Here is a 24767-nt window from a genome sequence, read left to right as displayed (position 1 = left end):
TTTTGATATGCCTTCGGTGTTAATGTTAGAATTATATTCATTGTCCTAGCCCATCGAGACGTGCACTACTGACTTGGTACACAGTAGAGCTCTGTATACGACTTGGTTAGTGATCATTGTCCTGGACTTCAATAAACATTTTTTTTGTGTGTGTGTATAGGTTTCTCTGTCTGTCATTCAAGTATTTGACATCAAATCATTTTACATGGGTCATTCGATTAACCAGAGGATTGAGTGCAGCTGGGTGTCAGTACTTTTAATTACTGTGTGATTGTAAAAAAAAAAAAAAAAAAAAAAAGACGGTGTGCATATTTTTTTGACACACGGGTATTGTGTTGTTCTGGTTGCACTTTTGTGTTTGTCAACACAAAGCTATGTTATAGTTATGTAAGTAAATAAAATATTAAACAAAATTTACCAGTCCTGTTTAATTGATGGATTATAGGTTAATGTCACAGTGAAACTCAAGAATTTTTCATTAACACAAAGGGGCTAGTTTTATGGATGGAGCAAACCAAAGTGCCAGGGGTAATTAAACTGTCGACCTTAGGCAAATTACTCACCAGCTTTTTTCCCATACATGCATATGTATGCACACCGTATTGATGGGAGACAGGTGATCTTCAGTGAACTTTAACCTGTGATAATAGCCAATGGGGTATTGGCTTGTCGTATCCAAAGCCCCAGCTTTAACAGTGAGAGTGAGTGAATCTCTGAATTCCCTGTTCAAGGCTGGGTGTGATTGGAACCCTGTGCAGTGTGGCCTAGCAAATGGAAGACAAGGGTCTTAAGTGTTAACTCTTGATTTTCTTTCTTGCTTTCTTTTTTTTTTTTTTTTTTTTTTTTTTGCCTTCAAGTGTTAAATCTACTTTATTCGTTATATTTCATTGTCAACAGTTTATTTTTCAAACAGGCGATGTATCTTGCCTTAGGTTCAAGAATGAACATTGCAGATGTATGGTTGATTAAAAATTTTCAATGTCTGCATTTTTCATAGAAGAGTGTTAATTCATAGACGGCTGACCTGGGAAGGGGTGAAGACTTAAAGGAGGTGGGAGGTTGGAATGTCCATCTCATTCTGTGTTTTCCGACAGATACTCATTGACTCGAGTGTCTTACGATAATAACACTCAGTTTATTTTGATGGACATACAGGGGATTTGAACCATGGAAGGTATTTTCATTTAAATTAATTTATTTATTTGACTGGTGTTTAACGCAGTACTGAAGTATTCATTTAAAAACCACCAAGGTGGCGCTACGAGCCGCAATGGATGGACAACAACATTGATGAGTATTTTGACAGCCACTGTGCAATTTCATGGACATTTAACAGAATCGAGAAATCCAAAAGGATGAAATTGAGTAAACTGAACATATATAAACTACGATAAGGACGGGATCTTCACGGTTTCAATTTGAGGGCCAATTATACACTGGGCATGCGCGAATCCCCAACCGAGGCCGTGCACTTGCAGCGCCCTCTAGTGGTTGAACGATGGCAGACTTCGATGGTAAGTTGAAACGAAATTGAAGGAATGTTTAAAAGATCAAGTATGTGTCAAAACTAAATTTACATCCCCATTACTGCCATATTCGGCATTCGTTGCATGTGAGTTAACAATTTTTAACTGTCACGTCTAATTTTCTTCCTCGAGAAACACTTGTCAAGCCGGGATAGCTGACCTACTTTCCCCCATACAGAAAGTAAATACGATTTGTGTATACGTATCCAAGCAGATACTTTTGAACATGTGTGTGCGTATGTACGTACCCACCCTAATCTGAATTGACAATTTTGACAGTTCCCGTTGTAGTCTGAGTCGGTGTTATGTGTCTAACATAAGTGTCATCATGCGTTGTTAAAGATATTTATAGTTGAACTTCTGAATCTGCAGAGAATATTGCCTTGTCTCAAAACACTGAGACAGCTGATTTATATTTAAATAAAATGAAATGACAGTAAGGTTATATGCTGTAGTCACATCACATTACAGTAGATATTTAGTTCATTTTACTTTTCCGAAATGTTTGCCCTGCCAAAATAGAAGCATTATGGTGTGAGAATATTAGTTACAATGTTTGGTAGTGTAAAATAAAACACACATTATGATATCCGTAGCCAAGAAATCGTAGCCAAGAAATCGGCTGTGAACTTTTAATATTAGGTAAGGTCTAGTTTACAGCCGAGAAGCTATCCTCAGTGAAATATGTATATGAGAACTGAGCCATCCGCCGACTTATTTGATTTTTTCGATTTTATTTTTTATTTAATTTTTATCCAATTCCATGGCATATACGAGTGGTAATTCCGTGATATCTCGGTTTTGTGTCTTACTCACAAATGTCAGACCATCTTCATTAAACACGTGTATACGTGGTTTACATTCAGGTGGTGAAAAAAAAAAAAACAACACAGTCACAGCGTCATTTTAAAAGCATCTGGCCCTTCATACTTCTACTTCACTCATCAGTTAGCTTTCAAAACAACATCGTTGTCAACTTTTGTGTGCTGAGCTGTTCTGTAGATTGGAATACTTAAAAACGTTGTGATATATTTTTACATGTCAGATTCTCAGTAGAGCTGAAAATTATACAAATCCAATGGATACAAGATTGCTGACAGCAATTCAAAAATAGGCATTTTCCTATGCAATAACATTGGAAGGACCATTTTGTTCACCCAACTTGTTTGTTGCTAAGGAAGTCACATGGTCTCTAGATACTGATGTGTCTTACAGAATCCTTGCAGAAAATGCATACATATCTTAGCTTGCAGATAGGCCATGTATTAAGTGGATTTGTATTTTAAGTATTGCGTATGCAGCGAGCTTTGCCGATGGGGTAGCTGAACACAGCTACAAAGCCATAATCAGGTGAACACGTTGTCTGGGCTGAGGATGGCAGCAGTTTCCGCATATCAGTAAATATGAGCCATGCTTAGATCAGTTTTTCGGGTTTTGATACCAGTACCTCACAAGATACTTTTTCTGAACATGTACTGGACATTTGAACATTATGGAGGCTGATATCCTTTGCACACACTTGAGAAAAGTTGAATTCCTGTGTGCAAGGGATATATGATGTTAAGATCAATTCCTGACAAAGTGATCACAATGATGTACATTGCTATCCGTTACAAGCCTGTATGCATAATTAAGTGATGGTATGAAAGCTATCTAGTGTCATGTAAATTTGTAAATTTCATCACTCTCACTATTCGTCCTGCCGTGATGACAATATAAACCATCCATGGTACTTGTGCATTTGGACATTATTTTTGTTAGTGAAATATTCTTGAGTATCATGATATTAAATAACAATCAGATAAATAAATAAAAGAGAAGTTAAAAGGCCAAATTATTACATGTTGTCTCAGCTGCCTGTTTTAGTGAGTCAGTTTGCAAGTACACATTTTTTTCTCACCCCCATGTAATGTGTACATGGAGCATAGAAAACAAAATAAAAAATACATATACATGTTATCTGCCAGAATGATGTAGTCAATTTTTTCATGGGCTTGTCATTGACACCGAAAGGTGATTGATGTGTGTCTAATGACTAAGGTCTTTCTTAAAAATGTCAGTAGCTATAAGCTGACTTATCCACCAAAAAAGGGCGCTACTGTAATAGTTTTTTTAGGATATTTTGTTAGATATTATAATGAAGTTTTCCTCTCAATTACAGGGGTCACATGTTTAATATTCAGAGTTCTTGTATCAATGTGATAACCTTGACAAAAATTAGGTCATCCTGTATGCAGTGAAGTTATGAGACATCATATATGCGTCTGACATCGCATGATTCAAGCCTTCAGAGTCATCTTTATGAAGACTTGGGTGTAATTATAGCTCGTTTTCATTTTGACCCTTACTTCCCTAAAAAAAAAAAAAAAAAAAAAAAATCCCTACTTCTTTCATTAGTCAAAAGAAGAAGGAAAATTTTTCCAGTCAGAATTTTTTGTAAAGATTCATCATTTTGAATTTGATTTTGTTAAACTTTTTATGAATGTTCCAATGTAAAATTTGGGGTCAGGACCTTAAACTTTTTTTTCTAGATATGGCTCCAAAGCTGCACAATTACTAGTCCATGCAAACATGTAACCGTGGATGTCTGATATAAGTGTCAGCTAACGTACATAGGTGTACAGATGCTCACTGAATTAGTCATCAAGCCTGCAGAAAAGATTACTTATGCCCCTGGATCAGCTGTACTGTACATGACATGTGTTTTAACTGCAGCGGGCCAAGAAAACACCCTACCCAGTTGCCATAGCAACCCATGATATACGTTAACCCCAGATGCTGGTGGATTCGTTATCATATTGCATGGTGTTAATAATGGAGAACATGGGGATTGAACACAGTGGTAATATGTACACACGCATTGCACATAACATGCTGTCTTATTCAGTTAAAAAGTTACAGTTAGTGTTGGAGTCATCTGTGTGTTTTGCACAAACTTTTAATTCTCAGTCTATGAACTGTGCATAAAGTGTACTAGTGAAACATCACCTTATCTAAATACATGTGATCTATAATAAATCGGTTATTTCAAGTGAATTCAAAATTAGTCCATAAAGCCCACCACGGTTTCTTACATGTGATTGCATGTAATTTAATGAAAAGAAGCAATTCTAAGAAGAAAACAAATAAATCTTGATACAGATATAATATTCAGTAATATTTCAAGTGGTGCTACATTTACATGTAACTTTGTGAGATCTCCGGCCGTAAGTGGGAAGGTCTTCCAGCAACCTGCGGATAGTCATGGGTTTCATTTTTTTTTTTTTTTTAATACAGATCATTAATAAACTTTGGTTTGAAGGCAAGACAGTAAAGGTCCCAAATTTTGATTACACCATAAACATACTATTAAAATGAAAGTGTTTCACGTAGGCATACCTTACTTTGTTTGTACCTAGTCATGTTAGTTACAGGTAGTTAAGTGCAAGTCAAGCACTGAAGGTGTGTCCTCTTTGTTGCAGCTCAGGTAACATTTCTGTTGTCAACAGGTGACGGGATACTGGGTGTTAAGTGTTAAGTGTGTTAAGGGTGTAGCCTGTAATTGTACATGTATGTTTGACATGTCACCAGGGGCTGCTAAAATGTACAACAGTAGTACTTCTTTGGGCTGAACAGTTAGATATTTGTCACGATACATGTAATAGCTGAGATCAACTGTCAGGCTGTTTTTTTTTTTTTTTTTTTCATTCACTCACACAGGCTCACTTTGCACAGACAGGCTGTATGTTGTGTAGCAATCATGTATATGTTCATATCAGGTTATTGTGGAGTTCTTTGTACATTGTGAAGTCTTTTGTACATTGTGAAGTCTTTCATACATTGTGAAGTCTTTCATACATTGTGTAGTGGTATTATACAAGTCCAGGTGTTGAGTCCAATACGGATTTCCAACACACCATGAACGAGTACAATACCACTCCGTACTGTACGAAACACTTCACAATGATTAATTTATTATATACCTGAACCGGTCAGAGGATTTAAACCTCGCGCAAAAATAATGATCGAAGATACACCCACAGATTCAGCCATTCTGGAGGAAGTTCTTTCGATCTCCCTGTTCTCTGTGGGCAGTGCACTCTGTATCCAGCGCTTGCATATTCCTAAGTCGCTTTTGATCTTCGCTTTAGTATTTTGCGGAATTTGGAAATCATCAAATTATGAAATATGTTCCCCATTCCACATTTACAGAAATGTGGAAAGCAAACGATAAACACAGCTGAGCCCTCCGCCCAATGCTTTTAGCACATAAAGTTACCTCCATGTGCTACTGTACAATATGAAAAAAAATATCGGCTCTCCGGGATCCTATATTGCTCCTACAGGATGGCCACTTGGTATAATCCAAACAATTTCATTGGACTCCATTTATAGCTATATAAAATAATACTACGTACATGTGCACTCGGGTACCTGCACCATCAGTCTTCAGTGTAATATGGTGTTCTAACAATCAAATACACCTCTCCTTTGCTATAACACTGTCAGGGCCATACAGGTACAAGGACATTTTGATACCCTTCATAAGAGATGTCCAACTTGCAGCATACCCCCAAAAATCCAGAATTCATACTCCTTACATTGCATGCGCTGCACTCTACCTTTCGCTTACATGACTGCACCAAAGACAAGCTTGACCTTTCGAGCCTGTGAGATGCTTGTGGGGTTGTTTAGGCTTTAGCCTTATCACTTTTCTCCTCCCGCGGAACTATTTAATCAGCATTCGTCGATAAAATTGTTTTAGGTGTTGGTTAGAATCAGGATGTACATACTCTAGATAAAGACAATGCATGGGTATAAAGTATTGTTAGAGACAAAGGTCTCTCTTTAAGGAAACTATTGCCTGATGAATTTAACCTAAATTTTCAAAAAATTTTGTATACTGGTATTCATGTTGACTGACTGCAATAATTTATTATAAGTGATTTTGACTCTATAATTTGTTATATAAGCCGTTCAGTTCAGGTTTCTTATACCAGCCGTATGTGGAAGGTCTGACAGCAACTTGCAGATGGTCGTTACTCTTAGGTTTTCCCAGGCTCTGCCTGGTTCCTTCCACCATAATGCTGGCTGCCGTTGTGAAACATTCTTGAGTACGGGGTAAAACACCAATCAAGTAAAGAAATAAATCTTAATACCAGAAAATAATTTAGCCCAAATTAACCTACCGAAAAGGTGCCCAAAGTAGGAAGCAGCCTGTTGCTGGGGGGACAAATCAGCCTATCATTAGAAAATCTCATCACATGCATTCACAGATGCCATAATAGTGCATTCAAAGAAATGTAATGCTTAAATATCTTTTTGTCACAGATAATAGTTTGGTGGTGTACGGTATTTAGTTACACTCAAATCTTCGTGTGACTTTCATAGTCAAGTTAAAAATTTTAAAGTTTGTATTGTAAACCTGTTTGTTTAAAGAATAAGTGAATGATTATGGCATAATGCCACAGCGGCAATATTTCAGCCATATCGTGGTGTTTGTTTATTATGGCATAGCGCCACAGAGGCAATATTTCAGCCATATCGTGGTGTTTGTTTAAAGAATAAGTGAATGATTATGGCATCATGCCACAGCGGCAATATTTCAGCCATATCGTGGTGTTTGTTTAAAAAGAAAGGATGAATAATGGCTACTTACCCATGTATGACTGTCAAATGTGAGACAGGAGAATGTCACTGTTCTGTGAGACAAAAGAAATCATATACATATGTAGAAGAGGGCAGTGCTAGACATGCTATATGGAGCTATTACTTTGTGTCATTCGCGCAGTATCCAAATGAATCATGTGTCAGGTACAGATTAAAAACATACAGGCCCTGATAGCATAGTTCGTAGAGCGCCCATGTCAGGAGGTGGCAAATCCAGGGTCAATCCTGGGTCTGGTCACGCCTAAGATCTTAATAGAGGAAGTTGCAATTTCCTTGCTTGGCATTTAGCATGAAGGGGATACTGCAAAGAGTGGTTGACCCTTATCAGTATAATGGCTCGGGTGGGGCGGCTTACTTGTCTTTGGTAAGTCGTCTCAGTGGAGCAGAACTAGATAAAAAAGAAGTGAAAATCCGTCCTGCAACAGGGAGGCACATTACATGCACTCTAAGGACTCCTTCGTCGTTATGTGACTGAAAAAGTGTTAAGTACGAAGTTAAACCCCAAGCACTCACTCACTCAATTTAGAAACATTAATTAAACTAGGCTGTGTGTACAACCATGGTTGCAAAATTAAGTAGGCCTCTGTGAGTGTCATAGAAGCCAGAAATGCATTTTAAGATTGACCAGTGACCAATACACTGTTAGCCTCTACATGTAGCATTTTGAGTTTGTCAGTGTACTAATTTTTTAGTCTGTCCAGAATCATTGACCATGCTGGCCATTACCATGCCTTGTCTACCAGCTACTGTATACAAAAGTCTTTCATTATGTTAACAATAGTAGGTAGGCTGTAATGTGTATACACCCCATTTCCTCGACCTTTTCGTGCATGAAAGAACAACTTTTGGTGAAGTATTCACATTTGTAATTTGATTTTGGAGGAAAAACTACATTTGATGCGTGGAATGGTCAGTTTTAACGCTTCGCAAAAAGTATAATTTTATCAGTACTCAGAATATCCACACAGAATAATGTATTCAGAATAAGCTTGAATAAACACCTTGCAATCAGGCAAAAAGGTTGAAGAATTACAGAACACCTTCAGTGTATGTACATTTTTGTAGGAATTTATCCTTTTTGCATGTTTGCAAGGTGTTTATTTAAGCATATTCAGAAGGCATTATTCTACGTAGACTGATAAAATTACTGTACACTTTCTGTGAAGCCCTGAAATTGGCCCAAAATCAAATTAAAAAAAGTTGGTCTTTGCTGTGCGAAAAGTTGAGGAATAAGGTGCAGGTTCATGTAGGGTAATGACAATGTCATCACAATCAGCTCACTTGTACCTCCAGTTAGTTTGAGCAAGTCTTAGCCAGTTTATCAGGGAAATAATACTCATTTTGGCCCATTTAAATACCAAGATGAACAGGGCTTTCTTTATATTTCCATCCTGGCTTTCTCTCCGGCCGTACGTGGGAAGGTCTGTCAGCAACCTTTGGATGGTCGTGGGTTTCCCCCTGGCTCTGCCTGGTTTCCACCCTCCATAATACTGGCCGCTGTCGTATAAGTGAAATATTCTTGAGTATGGCATAAAACACCAATCAAATCAATAAATTCTTTATATTTCTTGAGGAGAAGACTACACAAGAAAAGCATAGCTAGCTAACAGACAGATTTAATTGAAGTAGAATGGGAGCATAGGTCAGAGTAGATGGGTACTGTATTTGCTCAATTTTGTATAGTGAGTCCTTGGGGTTTAACGTCATACTTAACAGTTTTTTCAGTCATATGACGACGAAGGAATCCTTAGTGCATGTACTGTGCCTCCCTGTTGCCTCCCTGTTGCAGGACGGATTTCCGCCGCTTTTTTATCTAGTGCTGCTTCACTGAGACAACTTACTGAAGGTATGTAAGCCTCCCTGCCCGAGCCATTATACTGATATGGGTCAACCAGTCGTTGCACTACCCCTTTCATGTTGAATGCCAAGTGAGGAAGCCTTAGATGTGACTCGGCCCAGGATTGATCCTGGATATACCGGTCCCGATTGGACAGTTGGTAGAGTGTCCGCTTTGGGAGAAGTATAGAACTGCAACTGTAGTCCTGTAACTGCCTACTGAATCCTATGGAAGAGCTTACTGTGGCACTATGAAGATGTTGGCTAAGGGGAGATAACTTTGTGATATGTATACATGTAACTCATTACTTGACTCAGTGATAGAGTTCTTTGAATTACACTGCTGAGTTGTTGCCCCTTTAGATGGTATCGAGATGGCACAGTGCCTATATCTTGGTCATTTGGCATAACTGAGTATTGCAGCCCATTGGTTAAGGTTCGGGCATTGCTGTCAAGTGTGGATGCAATATTGGCTCTTAGGTTTAGCATGGATTTTGTACGTGTACATATAGATTCCAATGTTTGCGGGACCAGTCACTATTGTGACAAGAAGTTGAAGACAGTCCTTAACTGTTTCCTCGTTAAAATTCAACTGTTAAATAACATTAAATACCGGGCCGGTATTGGATACACTTTGTACGTTTATTTTGTTTCAGAGTATGCGGGGTCAGAAGGAACAGATTTCAGGACACCCTGTCCTTTCTGTGGCAGGAAGTTCATACCCGAATCTCTGGTAAGTACAGCTCCTTGGTCAGTGCTCAAGTTAAATATATGGTTTGGACGAGTATGATGTTTCAAACAATTAAAGTCATTTTAATTTGCATAAGGGTTTTTTGGTGATTTAAACAGGACTGAATTTATTTTAATACATTTGTAAAGGTTGCCGTGTTCATCATGATGGAACCCCCCCACTCCCTGTCCTCTTTTACATATTCACTGATTACCAGTCACACTTGTCATAGGTTCAAGTCCAGCCATGGGAAGTTGCAAAATTAAGACTCACTACATACATTTGTTTAGTACTAATATGTGGTAATGATATGTGTGTTCCCAACCAGATTGAATTCTGCCTTTTGGCAAACTTTTTTTGTTAGTTTGTTTCTTTGTTGCTTTTTTTTTCCTCGTTTTTCCCTATGATCACAATATATTTAAGTATTTTCTTTCCTCCCAAACTGAATTAAGGATGTTGTAATAGTATTATTGTGCATTTGAATATGTGTTCTATTCTCCTGACCAGGAAAGACACAAAGGGCCATGTCAGAAATCTACGGCCAAGAAGAGAAAGGTGTTTGATTCATCCAAACAGAGGACGATCGAGGGGGAACTGAATCTAAAACAACTCAAACAGTCTCAGAAAAAGGTAAAATCACAGATTAGGTGTTTGTCAAATTTGGCTGTTGGCAAAATGCTTGTGAAATGTATGATGTAATAGGCACTAATACAGTTATATGTAATGTCGTAAATGTGTAATGACCCAGGAGCCTGCCACCAATGCGGTCACCTTGAGTTCACTTCCAACTATTGCTGGATTCTTCTCTGGCCATATGCGGAAAGATTTGCCAGCAACCTGCGGTTTGTCGTGGGGTTTCAGCCCGTTTTACTTCCACCAAAATGCTGGCAGTCGTCGTGGAGGTGAAATATTCTAGAGGACCACGTAAAACACCAATCAAACAATAAATAAATAAATGTATAAGGCTTGCTGTTTACCTGAGGTATTCCAGTTTCCTTTACCCAGTGCATACAGCTGACCTCCCATATATGAGTGAAAAAATCAACCGGCTTTAAACAACCACCAAATAAATAAATAATTATATACAATTAAATAAGTCCTATGTTGCCCTGTTCTTTCAGGAGATACAGTTTCATTTTTGATTAGCTCGTATGAGAGATAGGCAAGTCCAGACTATGCCTTGCCTAAGCTGAAGTTTAGGTATGGTACATTTCTTCATGTGTGACCAAGGCTGTAAGATTTAACCAGGAAACTGTATCTCCAGCATAAGCCAATCAGAATCAGTCCTGTATCCCTGGAAGTAATATTTAAGTGTGTAATGTTTTACACGTACATGTACATATGTTCATTGACTGTCTCTATCACATTTTCCACTCTCATTTTCACATGTATCTGTAGGAAGTTCCTGTGAAAAAGAATAACTGGAGAGCTAAACATCAGGACTTCATCAACTCTATCCGAGCCGCTAAGAATGCCCAGGTGGCTGTGGCTTCAGGGGGACCATTACCTCCCCCTCCCCCACCCTCCATAAACCCAGGTAAGTTTAAATAACCCACAATATCCCACCCTCCATAAAGTTAAACCCATATCTCTGAAAACTGAACTGAGCCCAAGCAAACCAGGTGGGGCACTAAAGTGGGGTCAATGCACACCATGTGTCAAGCAACCTGAAATTTACATACTTAACCAGGTGCGGTGATCACCAAGGCCTAACTCGATCAAGACGCTGTGGTGGTTTTCAGCTCTAGACGCATTGTATGTGATATCTGGTATTGTGGTGTTCAAACCCAGTTGATTATTTTACATTTTTGTCATGCTTTTTCTCCATGTTGCCTGTTTTTGTAAATACTGTTACAGTTTGTACATGCAGTTTGAATGTGTTGAATTGTCCATTGTCTGTGTACTTTGGCAGTTGAATAAAGCTGTTCATCGTTATGTGTGTTAGCATCGGTTGGTAATCACATGTTTTCAAAAGCTTAATTTTTCCGATCATGTCAAATTAGTTACATGTAAGTGCATTACTTTCATAGCGTTTTCTTATTTGACATACAAGTTGGCCACCGGTATTGCTGTTAGGAACATAACAGCTTTAATTTCTTTTGAATTCCCCCATATCCCCAAACGTCTTTAACTCCTAAATCACAGATAATAATGTGCAGCATTGGATGTATAGTAATAATAATAACTGCTATATTATAAACTGGTAAATATGTTGACAGTAGCCATTGTAAGTAAAACTAACTTCAGTACCATTAAAAAAATGTACAAATAAAGCACTGATTTGACAGGCTACACTTATCAATGTGACAAGGTTTTGACTTCTGTCAAAAATTGTGAGTGAGTGAGTGCTTGGGGTTTAACGTCGTACTTAATTTTTCAGTCATATGACGATGAAGGAATCCTTAGAGTGCATGTAACGTGCCTCCTTGTTGCAGGTTAGATTTCCACTGCTCTTTTATCTAGTGCTGCTTCACTGAAATGACTTACCGAAGGCAAGTAAGCCGCCCCACCCGAGCCATTATACTGATACGGGTCAACAAGTTGTTGCACTATCCCCTTCATGCTGAACGCCAGGCAAGGAAGTTACAACTTTCTCTTTTAAGGTCTTAGGTGTGACTCAATCCAGGATTGACCCTGGATCTACCGTTCACGATCAGAAATTGTGCAGCGGAATCTGCACTTTGCCCCTTGACTGTGATAATATCGTGTGTGGTTGTTTGTCCACAGACTATGTCCAGTGTCCTCACTGCAGCCGGCGGTTCAATGAGACAGCTGCGGAGCGACACATCCCCTTCTGTAAGGAGCAGCAGAAAAGGCTGGGGAACAAGCCCTCCCCTAACCCTAACGCTAAGGCTAAACAGAATGCCAGACTCCAGGTATGACCTTGACGATTGTACGTTTCTCCAGTGGAATGCGAAAGATTTATTGGAGTGCGAAGGATTTGACAATTTTCATCTTCTGCTGTTCATCTTGGGTGTGGCGAACAGGATGTTCAGATTTGCCACCATAGTCATATGTTGTAAAAGTTGTGGAGTACCTTTTCTCAGGTGTTGGCAATTTGGATCCAAGCTGCAATGACCATAGTACACACTCTTGCAGTGCATGACTCATACACCTGACAGCACATGCGTTGCTCTCTATGTTCACTTTACTTCACTGCCATCGCAAGTAAATTCTTGTACAGAAACATTAACGCCAAGGTCACTGAGGTCAGGGTGATGAGGCAGGAAGTGATGTCATAAAATACAAAATTTTATTTCATTCTTTTGTTTCTAACAATATTTTATACACCAGTCTCTCTGTCAGAAGTATGCACAACAAGATTATAACCTGAAACAATTTTATCAGTGAAGGCTGATTAAATAGCTCTGCACGAGGACACCAGTGGTAAGGCAAAGCCAAAACAAGCCCACATGCATCGCGCAGGCCCCAGAGGTCAAACCAACCTAGTGGTGGCAGGGATGTAAAGAGAACATAGGGAGCAACGAATGCAATGTGAGGGGTATGTTTATGACTACCACGTAATCAGTTTATCCACAAAGTGTCATCACAAAGGTAGGAATGAAAAATTACTCAGGGCTCCCCATGCTTAAGACAAAATTAAATTAACTAGTAAGAAAACTGGTGAATATTTGTTGCTTATTGTGGGAAATACTTTGTTTTTTTTTCTTGTTTTACCTGCTTCTTTATAAACACATGTTCATTCATGCAGTTGTCTCGTCACAGCCTTCCTATTCTAATCCACACAGTATCAAGCGCCTCGCCCCAAGAGCAAACACACCTCAGCGGCTGCAGACCCCGGAGCAGCTCCATCAGGGATAAGAGCTCCGGGCTACAGGTCTACAGGTGAGTATTTGGGTGTTAGAGAAGCTCTGTAGTATAATATTTAGCAACATTGAGATATGGCTTTTTAAATATTGTTAACAGCCAAGAAACCGGGTTAATGAAATTTAAGTTTGCTAGGACCATGTGACACCCAAAGTTTACATTTCAAACATGTCAAAGCACATTTAATTGGTTTGACCTTCTAACAGGATAGAAGTCCTCCCGAATTTTTTTCCTGTCTCGCAGTCATGGAACCATTTGTTTATAATCATAAATTTATGTTTACTAATACAGTGGACTCTCTCAACACCAACACCTTTATTAACTGACTTCTTGTCAAAACCGACAACATTTCATGGTCCATTTTCTGCTCCATTTGGCAGTAATGTTAATTGCCTTCAGTAAACCGATTCTTGTCTATTCTTAACACCGACTGTGGTTTGTAATACAAACATTTCCAGTGAGTGTCAATCTGTCTTGTCTAATCCGACGCAGCGTGTCGCACGACGTCCAACAGAGTCTGAGTTTGGCTTCAACTTGCCTGCTCGCCAAATGACTGAAGATCACTGGGAAGGGAGATAATCAGCTGATGTGAACCTTTCCCTGCTTCAGCAGGTGGTGATCTCCTGTCTTGATATTGTACCATACCTCCTGTGGAGATCAGTGTCTAGTCACACAGTGACTGAATAAAAATGACTCAAATAACAGTTGCCGTCACAATTTTCCCTGCTATTGCCGACAACGTCCGACCATGGCCAGTAGACCAGCAAAGCATCTCCGTGTGGAAATGAACTTGAGTGATAAAGTTCGATTTTTTGTATAGTAATTATGCGTTTGTAATAAAGTAAAGCTTCTTTCCATAGTTTGTTGCTATGCATCACTGTGCTCTTTAACAAGTTTAATTAAACCTATACGTATGTACAGTACATATATTGTTGTTGTTGTAGGCTGCTTACCCATGTTTAATACACTGACATCTTGTCTAAACCGACATTTTTCTTTGGTGCTGGGTATGATCAGTTTACAGAGAGTCTACTGTATCTTCTTTCTTATATCTTTGTATACATTTGTATTCTGAATGTTGGTGATTAAACATAAACATACATATCATAATGCAAGAGGACCACTTTGATGCCCTAATGGTTAGTGTGTCCAACTCGAAGTTGCTAGACCCACGATCAGCTTGGATTGGGTCATATCAAGGACTTTAAAAATGGTACTTGTTGCCGCCTTAAGTGACTTACTGTGACTTTACTCAATCAGGTTCATGTTTACTGTGACTTTACTCAGTAGAGTTCATGCTTAGTGTGGCTTTGCTCAGTAGAGTCCATGCTTACTGTGACTTCACTCATTCAAGTTCTTGCTTACTGTGACTTTACTGAGTTCATGCATGCTTTAATACTGTAGCTACTTACTCAGTAGAGTTCATATGCTTACTGTGAATTTGGGTCAGCATAGGGACACTTCAAAATGATTTTCGCCACCCATTGTATTGCTGGTGTCCACCATCTTGGATTGCCTGGTCAGCACACTTTCATTTTTAAGGCATTTTCTGAGCACATGTATGTACTTTATTTATTTGATTGATGTTTTATGCCGTACTCAAGGATATTTCACTCATACGACAGTGGCCAGCCCTGGGGACGTCCACAGCCATTCATAGATTGGCAGTTTGTCTCATCATAACACATTTATGTACCCTAATTTTTCAACCTTTTCAACCTCCTCTGTGACCAATATTTTTTAACATTCTGAGAGAACTATGGGATGCAGAGAAAAAATTTGCACAGTTTTACCAAGCGTGCAACTTTAATGGCACAAACAAATCATTTTTGGTGCCATTTTCATAATAATTGTATGCATAAATTCCTCTCAAAAAAGTGCTTTAGTGGTTGAAAAGTTTGAAGATTTACAGCAGGTTTCATCCATGACTCATAATATCGGAAACAAAGCATGTGGAACATTGGTTTAGCACTATATTGTCACTCGAGCAATCATCATGTAATTTCCACCCACAGGTACTGTATCATCGCGAGCAGGGAGGATGGGTGGCAGTGCCAGCAGTGACAGTGACTATAGGCAGTCTCCTGGCACCAGCAGAAACAGTAATCAGGTCAGTCAGAGGTCAGATATATGTGGGTCAGGCCAAAGTTCAAAGTGAATTAGATCATAGGTCATATGTAGCAAATGATCAAGTCGTAGGTGTTTTAAGGTGTCTTGACCATTTTTGTAAGACGGCCTGGAAGTTGGAGGTCATGTTACTGTCCTAGCTTGGTTGAAAAGAAAATGACCACCACATGTATATTTATCTATTTGTATGAATAGCCTTTTACTCTGTAATCAAGAATATTTCACTTACACAGCATTATGGTGGGAGGAAACTCAGCAGAATGCGGGGGAAAGTCATGACCATCGGCAATTTGCTGAAAAACCTTCCCACGTACGGCCGGAGAGGAAGCCAGCATGAGCTGGACTTGAACTCATAGCGACCGTATTGGTGAAAGGCTCCTGGGTCATTGCGCAGCACTGGTGTGCTAACCACCTCGGCCACGGAGGCCCCTGACTACCCAATGTTGGGGCATAGGGAAAAAGGGCCACATTTGCCACTCTGTTGGCAACCAATAAGCCCTGATTTTACAATAAAACATTGTGTAAGCTCTACAGAAATACTCAGACTATCTGGAAGCTGAAAACTGTATGAATACACTATTGCTGACAGTGATTTCAGATTTGCCATTTTCTTGTGTTATAACATTGCAAGGACATTTTTCTTCATCCACTTCTTCTGTTATTAGTAATACCAGAGATCATGTAACCTCTAGCTTCCAGGCCGCCATAGAGAATAATTATTGACGCTTTTCGGTGGCCACAGAAGTTTTCACTGTGCTGTCTGAAGCATTGTTCTTTACCGTAGCCAATTAACCCTCACCAACCATGTTGAATTCTAATTTAGCTGTTGGTGTGTAGGCTGAATCTTGATGTCGGAAAGTTTGTCAGAGTGCTAACAAAGGGCCTTGGTTTTATTCCCTGGGCATTTCTGTTAACTCTACTCATAAACCGTTAATAGTTTTGTCCAGTCCTATGACATATCCTTAAATACACTGTTAATGTAAAAAAAAATGAATTTATTATTTATATAGGTGAAATTATTTCCTTTGTTGGTAAAAGTGTTATTTTACAGGTTAGATGTTGTTACATTTTGATATTTCACATTCAGATACCCGGACGTCATACAAAAGAATCATTTTGTTTTGTGACATTCAAATCCAAGCTCATCAAGAATATGTAAATATGTAAAAAAAAAAGTAAATAAACATAGGATAAATTTTTACAGTCTTGTCTTGTTACAGAGTGTATATGGTAGCAGTGATGATGTTGACAACTATGGACGCATCCCGGCTCCTGGATCTGCATCTGGTCGCGCATTGAGGACGGGGCGCGATGCTCGAGCTTATGAGGAGGCAAGGAAGGATGCCAAAATGAGGCGCCCACCAGGCGGAACAATGAACAAGTATGGGGGAGGTCAGAATAGCCCAGGCTCTAACAAACCAGGGGCATTACGGTGAGTGAAGTCTTATCTTGTGTTCTAATATAGAATTGACACTACAGCCTTGGATTGCAACTTTAAGGTTTTAGACGGCCATTTTGTTGCCTGTATATATTGTATGTGACAGCTAAACTTTCATACATGACTCATTTTGCCTGATTCTAAGAGTTCTATTGATCTTAGAGGAGACTCTCATCATATTATATAAAATTTGAATCACATGATCTTGCATTTGATTGGTCAAGACAAAGGCAGATTATCTGGTGGAACTGACACCCAGACTGCATTTTGTTCCAAGCTTCCACAAAAGCAGAGCGAGGCAAAACCAGTTTTTAATTTGTGTTTTACGGATGAGCTGACACTAAAAAAATCCAAAAATAGAAGAAAAATGGAACTGTGAATCTACCTCTTTTTGCTTTTTAAGGCTTTCCAGTCATGTAAATATATATTAAAGAAGAAAAATTGCTGACTGTCCACATTTCCCACAAATTAGGTGATCTGTTCAGTTTTATTTTTATACCGCTTTCTGACATTGAAAAAGATTCCTCCAGCCCATGATACAAAACTTTGTTTGTTGTGGCCTGAAGTATATTAATTTGGGTTTGTCTGTTTGTCATTACATCAGTGTTTGGTATCTGTGCACCAATAACTGCACCAAGTATTGTGACAAAAGTTGGATAAAATTTTGAGCAAATGTTCATTTTATGGTCCCTCCGATTCTGTTTGAACACTAACTTGACCCAATCACAATTTTTGCAACCTTTGTGTGGAAATATACCTTCTCAGACTTTGCTTGTTACAATCTGGTTGTAGTTTTGGCCAGCAGAGCCAGCAAAGTGGGAGTGGTCTTCAATTTGAATGGCAAGTGTCTGTTAAACGATCGATGCACATTGTAGTGATCTTCTGCAGTTGTAGGCAGTCTTACTCACTGATCAGAAACATTAGCATTTAGTGGGCGTGGTCTTCAGTTTGAATGACATGTGTCCGCTAAATCATTGAGGTACATTGTAGTGATCTACTGTAGTTATAGGCAGTCTTTACTCACTGGTCAGAAACATTAGCATTTAGTGGGTGTGGACTTCAGTGTGATTGGCAGGTGTCAGCTAAATCATTGAGGTACATTGTAGTGATCTACTGTAGTTATAGGCAGTCTTTACTCACTGGTCAGAAACATTAGCATTTAGTGGGTGTGGACTTCAGTGTGATTGGCAGGTGTCAGCTACATGTAAATGACATCATAATTAAATTTTTTTTGAGCATGTTATGGGACACATGAAAAGGAATTTTAAAATCAAGATAATAGTTTTTGAATAAAATGAAGAACATGCCCAAGTTATGCTCAAGAAATGAAATTTGTCTTTTTCCTTTTTGAGGCATGTGTTGTATCTATTGATAACCTCTATTTTATGCATATTAACTGGCAATGATTGGAAGTCTTTAAAAATGACACCCTTGATGTCCACCCCATCCCCAATCAGGCTCTTGCCCTCACAGAGTTGTTAGGACAGCTGTCACCATTGACGTCATCACTGAAGGCTGCTTAATTTCAAGACAGATCGTGGAGACCTTAGGAAAGTTATAGTTTACAATCATTGTTACACTCAGATTGATTTGTGCTTTTATATGGTAGGACACATGTACAAACATGCTAACAACAACCCTATACGTATCTGAGAACCATATGTAGGCATTGTTTGCCAATCGTACTGCCACATTTACTAACTTCCAGCCAATAGCCCAGGCTAGAAGTTTCCTGTTTTCGACTTTCAGGATGTGGGCCGCAGCCAATTTGGTTTTCCTGGAACATTAGACTTTTGCACCCTATAAACGTACTGTAATGGATATTGGGGTATTATTTCCTTCATGTAACATGAATTAGGTGTACTGGTATCTTCTGTGTGTGGGAAGGATGGTCATGGGTTTCACCAGAGCTCTGCCCGGTTTCCTCCCACCATAATGCTGGCCGCCGTCATGTAAATGAAATATTCTTGAGTACCGTGTAAAATACCAATCAAATAAATAAATAAACCAAGTAAAATACTGATATCTGTTTCATGTAGTTATGGCATTTTGTGATAATATTAATGTTAATTACTCTCCTATGTATCATATTGATGCTAACAACCTTCCTAACTTTATTTTCATAGTGTTAATAATATTGTTTAGGTGTTTCCAGGGAAAATGCATGTTCATAGTTCAGTGGACTTTTTGCCTCGGCTGATCCGTTTTGTATGCCCCAGTAAAGTCAGTGACTTAAATCCAGCTCTCGACAGATATACCTGTCAGCTTGTCCAAGGACAGTGGTTTCTTCTGGGCACTGTGGTTTCCTCTGGGCACTCTTCTTTCCTCCCCCCACAACCTGACTGCCATACCACACTTGCCATAATGCATGTACGCATGCTTTTTATTTTAGGAGGCTTTTTTAGGTATCTTGTGAGGGGAGACAGTTGTCACCAGTTATATTTTTTGATATCGGTTGTTACTTATTGATTATTACGTATTTTATTAGTTATTTTTACAGTGAAGTTCATTTTGTATTTTGCATATTTTTATTAGTCTAGTAATTCATCAGCAATTACCTATATATCAGTGTTGCTTAATAGGAGATCTACATTAAGTTCTGCAAACTAATTGTTGATTGTATTAATTATAGTCAAATATCAGCATTATGGTGAAAAAGGCAGTCAGTTGCAGCATTCTATTAGTTTCAGTGCAAAAGACCGATGTACAGGTGAATCGCTTCAGCAATGTGACCATTTTAGTCACAACCCAACAAAGGGAGATAACCTACTCAGTATTTTGTCGGATGCAGGATAATACATTTTACATGTACATGTGTAGTACACAATTATTATTGCAGTGGCTAAATGATGTGTTTAACCTGCAGTGCGGCGCAACGATCCAGGAGCCTCTCACAAATGTGATTGCTGTGGGTTCAAGTTCAGCTCATACTGGCTTCCTCTCCGACCCTATGTGGGAAGGTCCACCAGCTACATGTACCTGCGGATGGTCGTAGGTTTCTGTTGGGGTCTGCTTGGTTTCCTTCCACCTTAATGCCACCCTCCGTCATATAAGTGAAATCGAATAAATAAATAAATAAATAAATTATCATTGTTCATTATATTTTTGGTTTACTTGTTTTGTTTCAGGGGTCCACAGCGAGGCTACAGCCAGACGAGCGTGGGGTCAAGGTCACAGTCTAACTCCAGTAATGCTTACAGTTCTCCTGAACAGAACTATGGCAGTAGCGAGAGTAATGGTTACTATGGTGGGGGATCCTCTGCCGGACGTCAGGGGAGCGCAGGGGCACGGTTTTGTCACGAGTGTGGAACCAAGTACCCAGTCTACACTGCTAAGTTCTGTTGTGAGTGTGGGGTACGCCGAATGACCATCTCATAATGACCTTAAGGGGTCAGAGGTCATGCTTTTAATAATGACCTTAATGGTTCAGGGGTCAAGTTATAACGATGACCTTGAGGTGTCAGAGGCCATACTTGTAATGATGACCTTGAGGGGTCAAGGGTTAAGTGTATAATGACATTGATGTGTCAGACATGTCAGAGCTCATGCTTGAAATAATGACCTTGAAGGGTGAGGAGTCAAGTGTATAATAATGACCTTGAAGTGTCAGAAATCACGCTGATTATATTGACCCTAAGGGGTCAGGAGTATGTCTTATATGTTATGATGACCCTGTGGTTTTAGTTCAGGTCCTCTAAAACATATCCTACCTTTACAAGCCTGTGTAACTTTTCTCAGAAATGACATCAGTGTAACATTATAACTGATAGAATGTTATTTATTACTATAGATTAAAAAAATATATTTATAAGAAATTAATTTTGCTAATCACACCAAAAAATGCTAGCAACTGTAATTTGAAATCGAAATTGCAAGAAACTGTGGTCCGTTCCACTGTTTTCCTTGTGGTAAAATTCTCTGTACATACAAGTTTAACAAACGAGGTGGACAAAGTTGTGAAAAGATGTTGGCCGTTGGTATTTTGCATAAATGTGACATAATCTGAAAGTATTATCTGTTATACATGTAGATATCAGGTGCAGTTAAATGTACAGCCAGCCCACAAATTTTCCCTTTCAGAATCAGATTATTTTCAACTGTTGATATAAAAAGTGTCCCTCAGTTTGCCAGGTGTTGTAGAACTACATGACCTTCGCCAATATTGGTCTTGCAACATGTGCTAAATGTTGCTGTGTTTGGGTTTAATACTTTAAATTATGTATAATGCTGTAAACTGTCTTGTACATGGCATGTAAGAAAAATGAATAAGTTATATAATGGATTCCAGATATGTAAAGATTTGAACAGTGGAGCACAAAGAATTATGAATTTCTGAAGTCTTTCAAAGATTTGTCATACTGTTTGCAGATCGTTATAAAGTTGACTAGGTCTATTTATTGTTAACTCATCAATTATAGAATAATAGAAAGCATGTTGCCAAACCAGCCTAAGCTGGATTTGAACATGTGACCTACTGGTTCATTGAGTGTAACAGTGTGAACTGAGATAATCTGGACTGGGCTGGGGTAATTTTCCTTTAGTCTAGTGTAAGCTACTTGGACTAAAAAAACCCAGAAATTGCTGGTTCAAAAGACAAATCCCCAGCTGGTAAGCTTAGTTACAAATGCTAGTATCTCTTTTTACGTGCTGGCTCTTCAACTTGAGTTCACATGATTATAAGTTTGAGTGATATGTAATGTTGTTTTTTTTTATTGCCACCTTAGAAATGACCTAGAACATGTAGAATGACACCCTGCGAATGGTATAACAAACTCATCGCATAATACATGTACATATACCGTCTCAATCACTTTTGTATTCAGATATGTGAAAATCAATTTAATATTGGTCACAAAAAGTTAATTTATTTTCTTTTTTAATTTGTTTTTTGAAGCTCTATTACATGTGCTTTTAATTATTTAATTTTTTTTTTATGTGTTTTATAGTTTTAAAAATTACATAGAACTGCATTGCCATGGGCAGAAATTACACTCTTGTAGTTATAACTAAAGTATAGTTAGTTGTCATACAGCACTTTCCAACTTTGTTTTATTCTGTGTGATATTTTGTATGGAAATGTGTATGGAACTGTAGATGTATGTTCAAGACCTAAACACATTGGCCATGTCAGTTGGGATACATATTGATGGGTGTACTTTTTATAGTCATACAACATCAGAAATTGTATCTAATTTAAGTGTAACAATCTCTTGTACTGGAGGTAGAAAAGCATCGCTATACATGTACATGTACATTTTATACGTGTTCATGTGTAATGTGTCACACGTTGACATACAATTTTGAGTGTTAAATAAAAATATATACTAGGTTCCTGTTGTTTTTTCCATTGTTCATGCCATTTTCCACTTGTTTTTTTTTTTTTGGAATAACATTTAAATAACCTTCTCTTAAAATGATTTTGTGCCATATATGTTAACAATGGTTATATACTAGACAATGCTGGACAACAGATCACATCCCATCTAATAAATTTTGAGTTAATAATTATCCTCAGTATAAAATTTGTTAGACAGGGTTACTTTCTTTTACAGCCTGAAGTTCAGAACAGGGGTTTAGGGTCAAACTCTGTCCTGTTAATTGACAGTGAAAGAGTACAGGAGTACAAGCGAATGGGCTTGTTTTATAGCTATTGTATAGGTAAGCTTCGGGCATGACATTCTATTTTCTTTTTCACGATAAACATTCAAATTTATGTACTGTAAATAAGAATTCTACATGTGTAGCACTTTTTTCATTCGTTATAATTTAGGTAAATTCCAGTTTGTGATTTTTTTTTTGAATGCTTATTAAATGATTTTATTTGTATTTCTCTCAAACATTTTATTTTACATATTTCTCAAATTTTGATGTATTGCAGAGTGATGTCACTGCAAAGTATTCTTTTTACTTTTATTACAAGCCCAACCATGCAGGGGCTTATTGTGTTTTTGAAATCACTGAGATTTAGAAAAACGAGGAGAAAACCCCCATATTTTTGATGGTTTAATTATCATCAGTTTATGTAAAAGTCTTGTCATTTGTAGTTGGCTTCTTCTGGCACAGACTCTCTTAGTACGTACATGTATGCACGGATGTGTGCACAAATCTTACATATGCATGTAGAACAAATGTTTCTCTGTTTTGTTTGCGTTTTATTTATTAACATTTAATTGGCCTAATAAAGAACGCAAACTTAGGCCTATAAGCATTATAAGGTGTCCATCACATTGTAATGGTTAACAGTTCTCCTGACCTGGGATTGTCAGGAGTTGACCTGGCATAGTTGGGAGCCAACCTGGCATTGTTGGGAATCGACCTGGCATTGTTGAGAGTTGAACTGGCATTGTCGAGAGTCGACCTGGCATTGTCTGGAGTCGACCTGGCATTGTTGGGAGTCGAACCGACATTTTCGGGAGTTGACATGGCATTGTTGGCAGTCGACCTGGCATTTTTGAGAGTCGACCTGGCATTGTTGGGAGTCAACCTGGCATTGTTAGGAGTCGACCTGGCATTGTTGAGAGTCGACCTGGCATTGTTGGGAGTCAACCTGGCATTGTTGGGAGCCAACCTGGCATTGTTGATAGTCAACCTGGCATTGTTTATGATTGACCTGGCATTGTTCTTGATTGATCTGGCATTGTTGAGTCAGCTTGGCTTTGTTGGGAGTCGACCTGGCATTGCCGGGAGTTGACCTGGCATTGTTGAGAGTTGACCTGGTATTATTGGGAGTCAACCTTGTATTATTGGGAGCCAACCTGGCATTGTTGATAGTTAACCTTGCATTGTTGGGAGCCAACCTGTCCTTGTTGATAGCCAACCTGGCATTGTTGGGAGTCAACCTGGCATTATTGAGAATCAACCTGGCATTGTTGGGGGTCAGCCTGGCATTGTTCACCATTTACCTGGCATTGTTGAGTCAGCCTGGCTTTGTTGGGAGTCAACCTGGCATTGTTCACAATTGACCTGGCATTGCTGAGTTGGCCTGGCATTTTTAGGGTCTTGACCAAACACTGTTTGAGGCAGCCACCAGAGCATGACTGGATGCATACAGTACCCTACATGCCTGATAAATGATTGAATCAGTACATATATATAGGCGTAATTCAATTATATATGGGTTGATAACACAATGCATTATAATAATGTTTACCAGAATTGCTTGTTTTTGTGAGTGCATTTCTTACGTCAGAGCTGTCCAGTGGTATTTGGAGGACGTCACTAGATGATGTGCGAATACCATATCTTTACATGTTGTACTCGTTCTACAGAGAGACAGGTGAATATACAGGTATATACATTAAGGGGCTTTCTGTTTCTTGAGAAAATTACTTATAATATTGTATTAAGATATAACCATGGAATATTCTGTGAAGGTCTATGATATATAAATGACAAGTTTGTCTGCATAAAGAAAATAGGGTATGGCCCAGGGGCCTGCGTGGTTACAACTTATCACATGTGTATGGATGTTTAATGCGTGTCATAACACAGGCATAACAATAATGTAGTGGCTTAAATAATGGTACATGTTATTTATTTATTTCGTTAGTTTTCCATGCCATACTCAAGAATATTTCACGCCGTATTCAAGAATATTTCACTTATACGACGGCGGTCAGCATTATTTTGGGAG

At 38.6% G+C, this 24767-nt stretch overlaps 1 protein-coding gene across 1 annotated transcript; it reads left to right on the top strand.

Moving 5' to 3' along the window:
* The first annotated feature begins 1496 nt into the window (after positions 1-1496).
* LOC135464214 (zinc finger C2HC domain-containing protein 1B-like) lies at positions 1497-22507 on the top strand. The gene is made up of 9 exons (XM_064741718.1): positions 1497-1514; positions 9668-9744; positions 10249-10371; positions 11140-11278; positions 12469-12617; positions 13491-13587; positions 15585-15679; positions 16917-17128; positions 20263-22507. The coding sequence occupies exons 1-9, from the start codon at positions 1499-1501 to the stop codon at positions 20510-20512; spliced, it is 1158 nt and encodes a 385-aa protein (XP_064597788.1). The 5' UTR covers positions 1497-1498; the 3' UTR covers positions 20513-22507.
* The last annotated feature ends 2260 nt before the right edge of the window (positions 22508-24767 follow it).

Source organism: Liolophura sinensis, chromosome 3 (assembly GCF_032854445.1).
Source record: "Liolophura sinensis isolate JHLJ2023 chromosome 3, CUHK_Ljap_v2, whole genome shotgun sequence".
Lineage (NCBI taxonomy): Eukaryota > Metazoa > Mollusca > Polyplacophora > Chitonida > Chitonidae > Liolophura > Liolophura sinensis.
Note: the sequence above shows the minus strand (reverse complement) of the source record. Positions and strands in the feature narration are given on the sequence as shown.

Excerpts from the sequence above, each read along its gene's own strand:
- LOC135464214 (XM_064741718.1), top strand. Across the intron at positions 9,745-10,248 it reads AGTTCATACCCGAATCTCTG|GAAAGACACAAAGGGCCATG; the intron begins GTAAGTACAGCT and ends TCTCCTGACCAG. Across the intron at positions 10,372-11,139 it reads TCAAACAGTCTCAGAAAAAG|GAAGTTCCTGTGAAAAAGAA; the intron begins GTAAAATCACAG and ends ATGTATCTGTAG.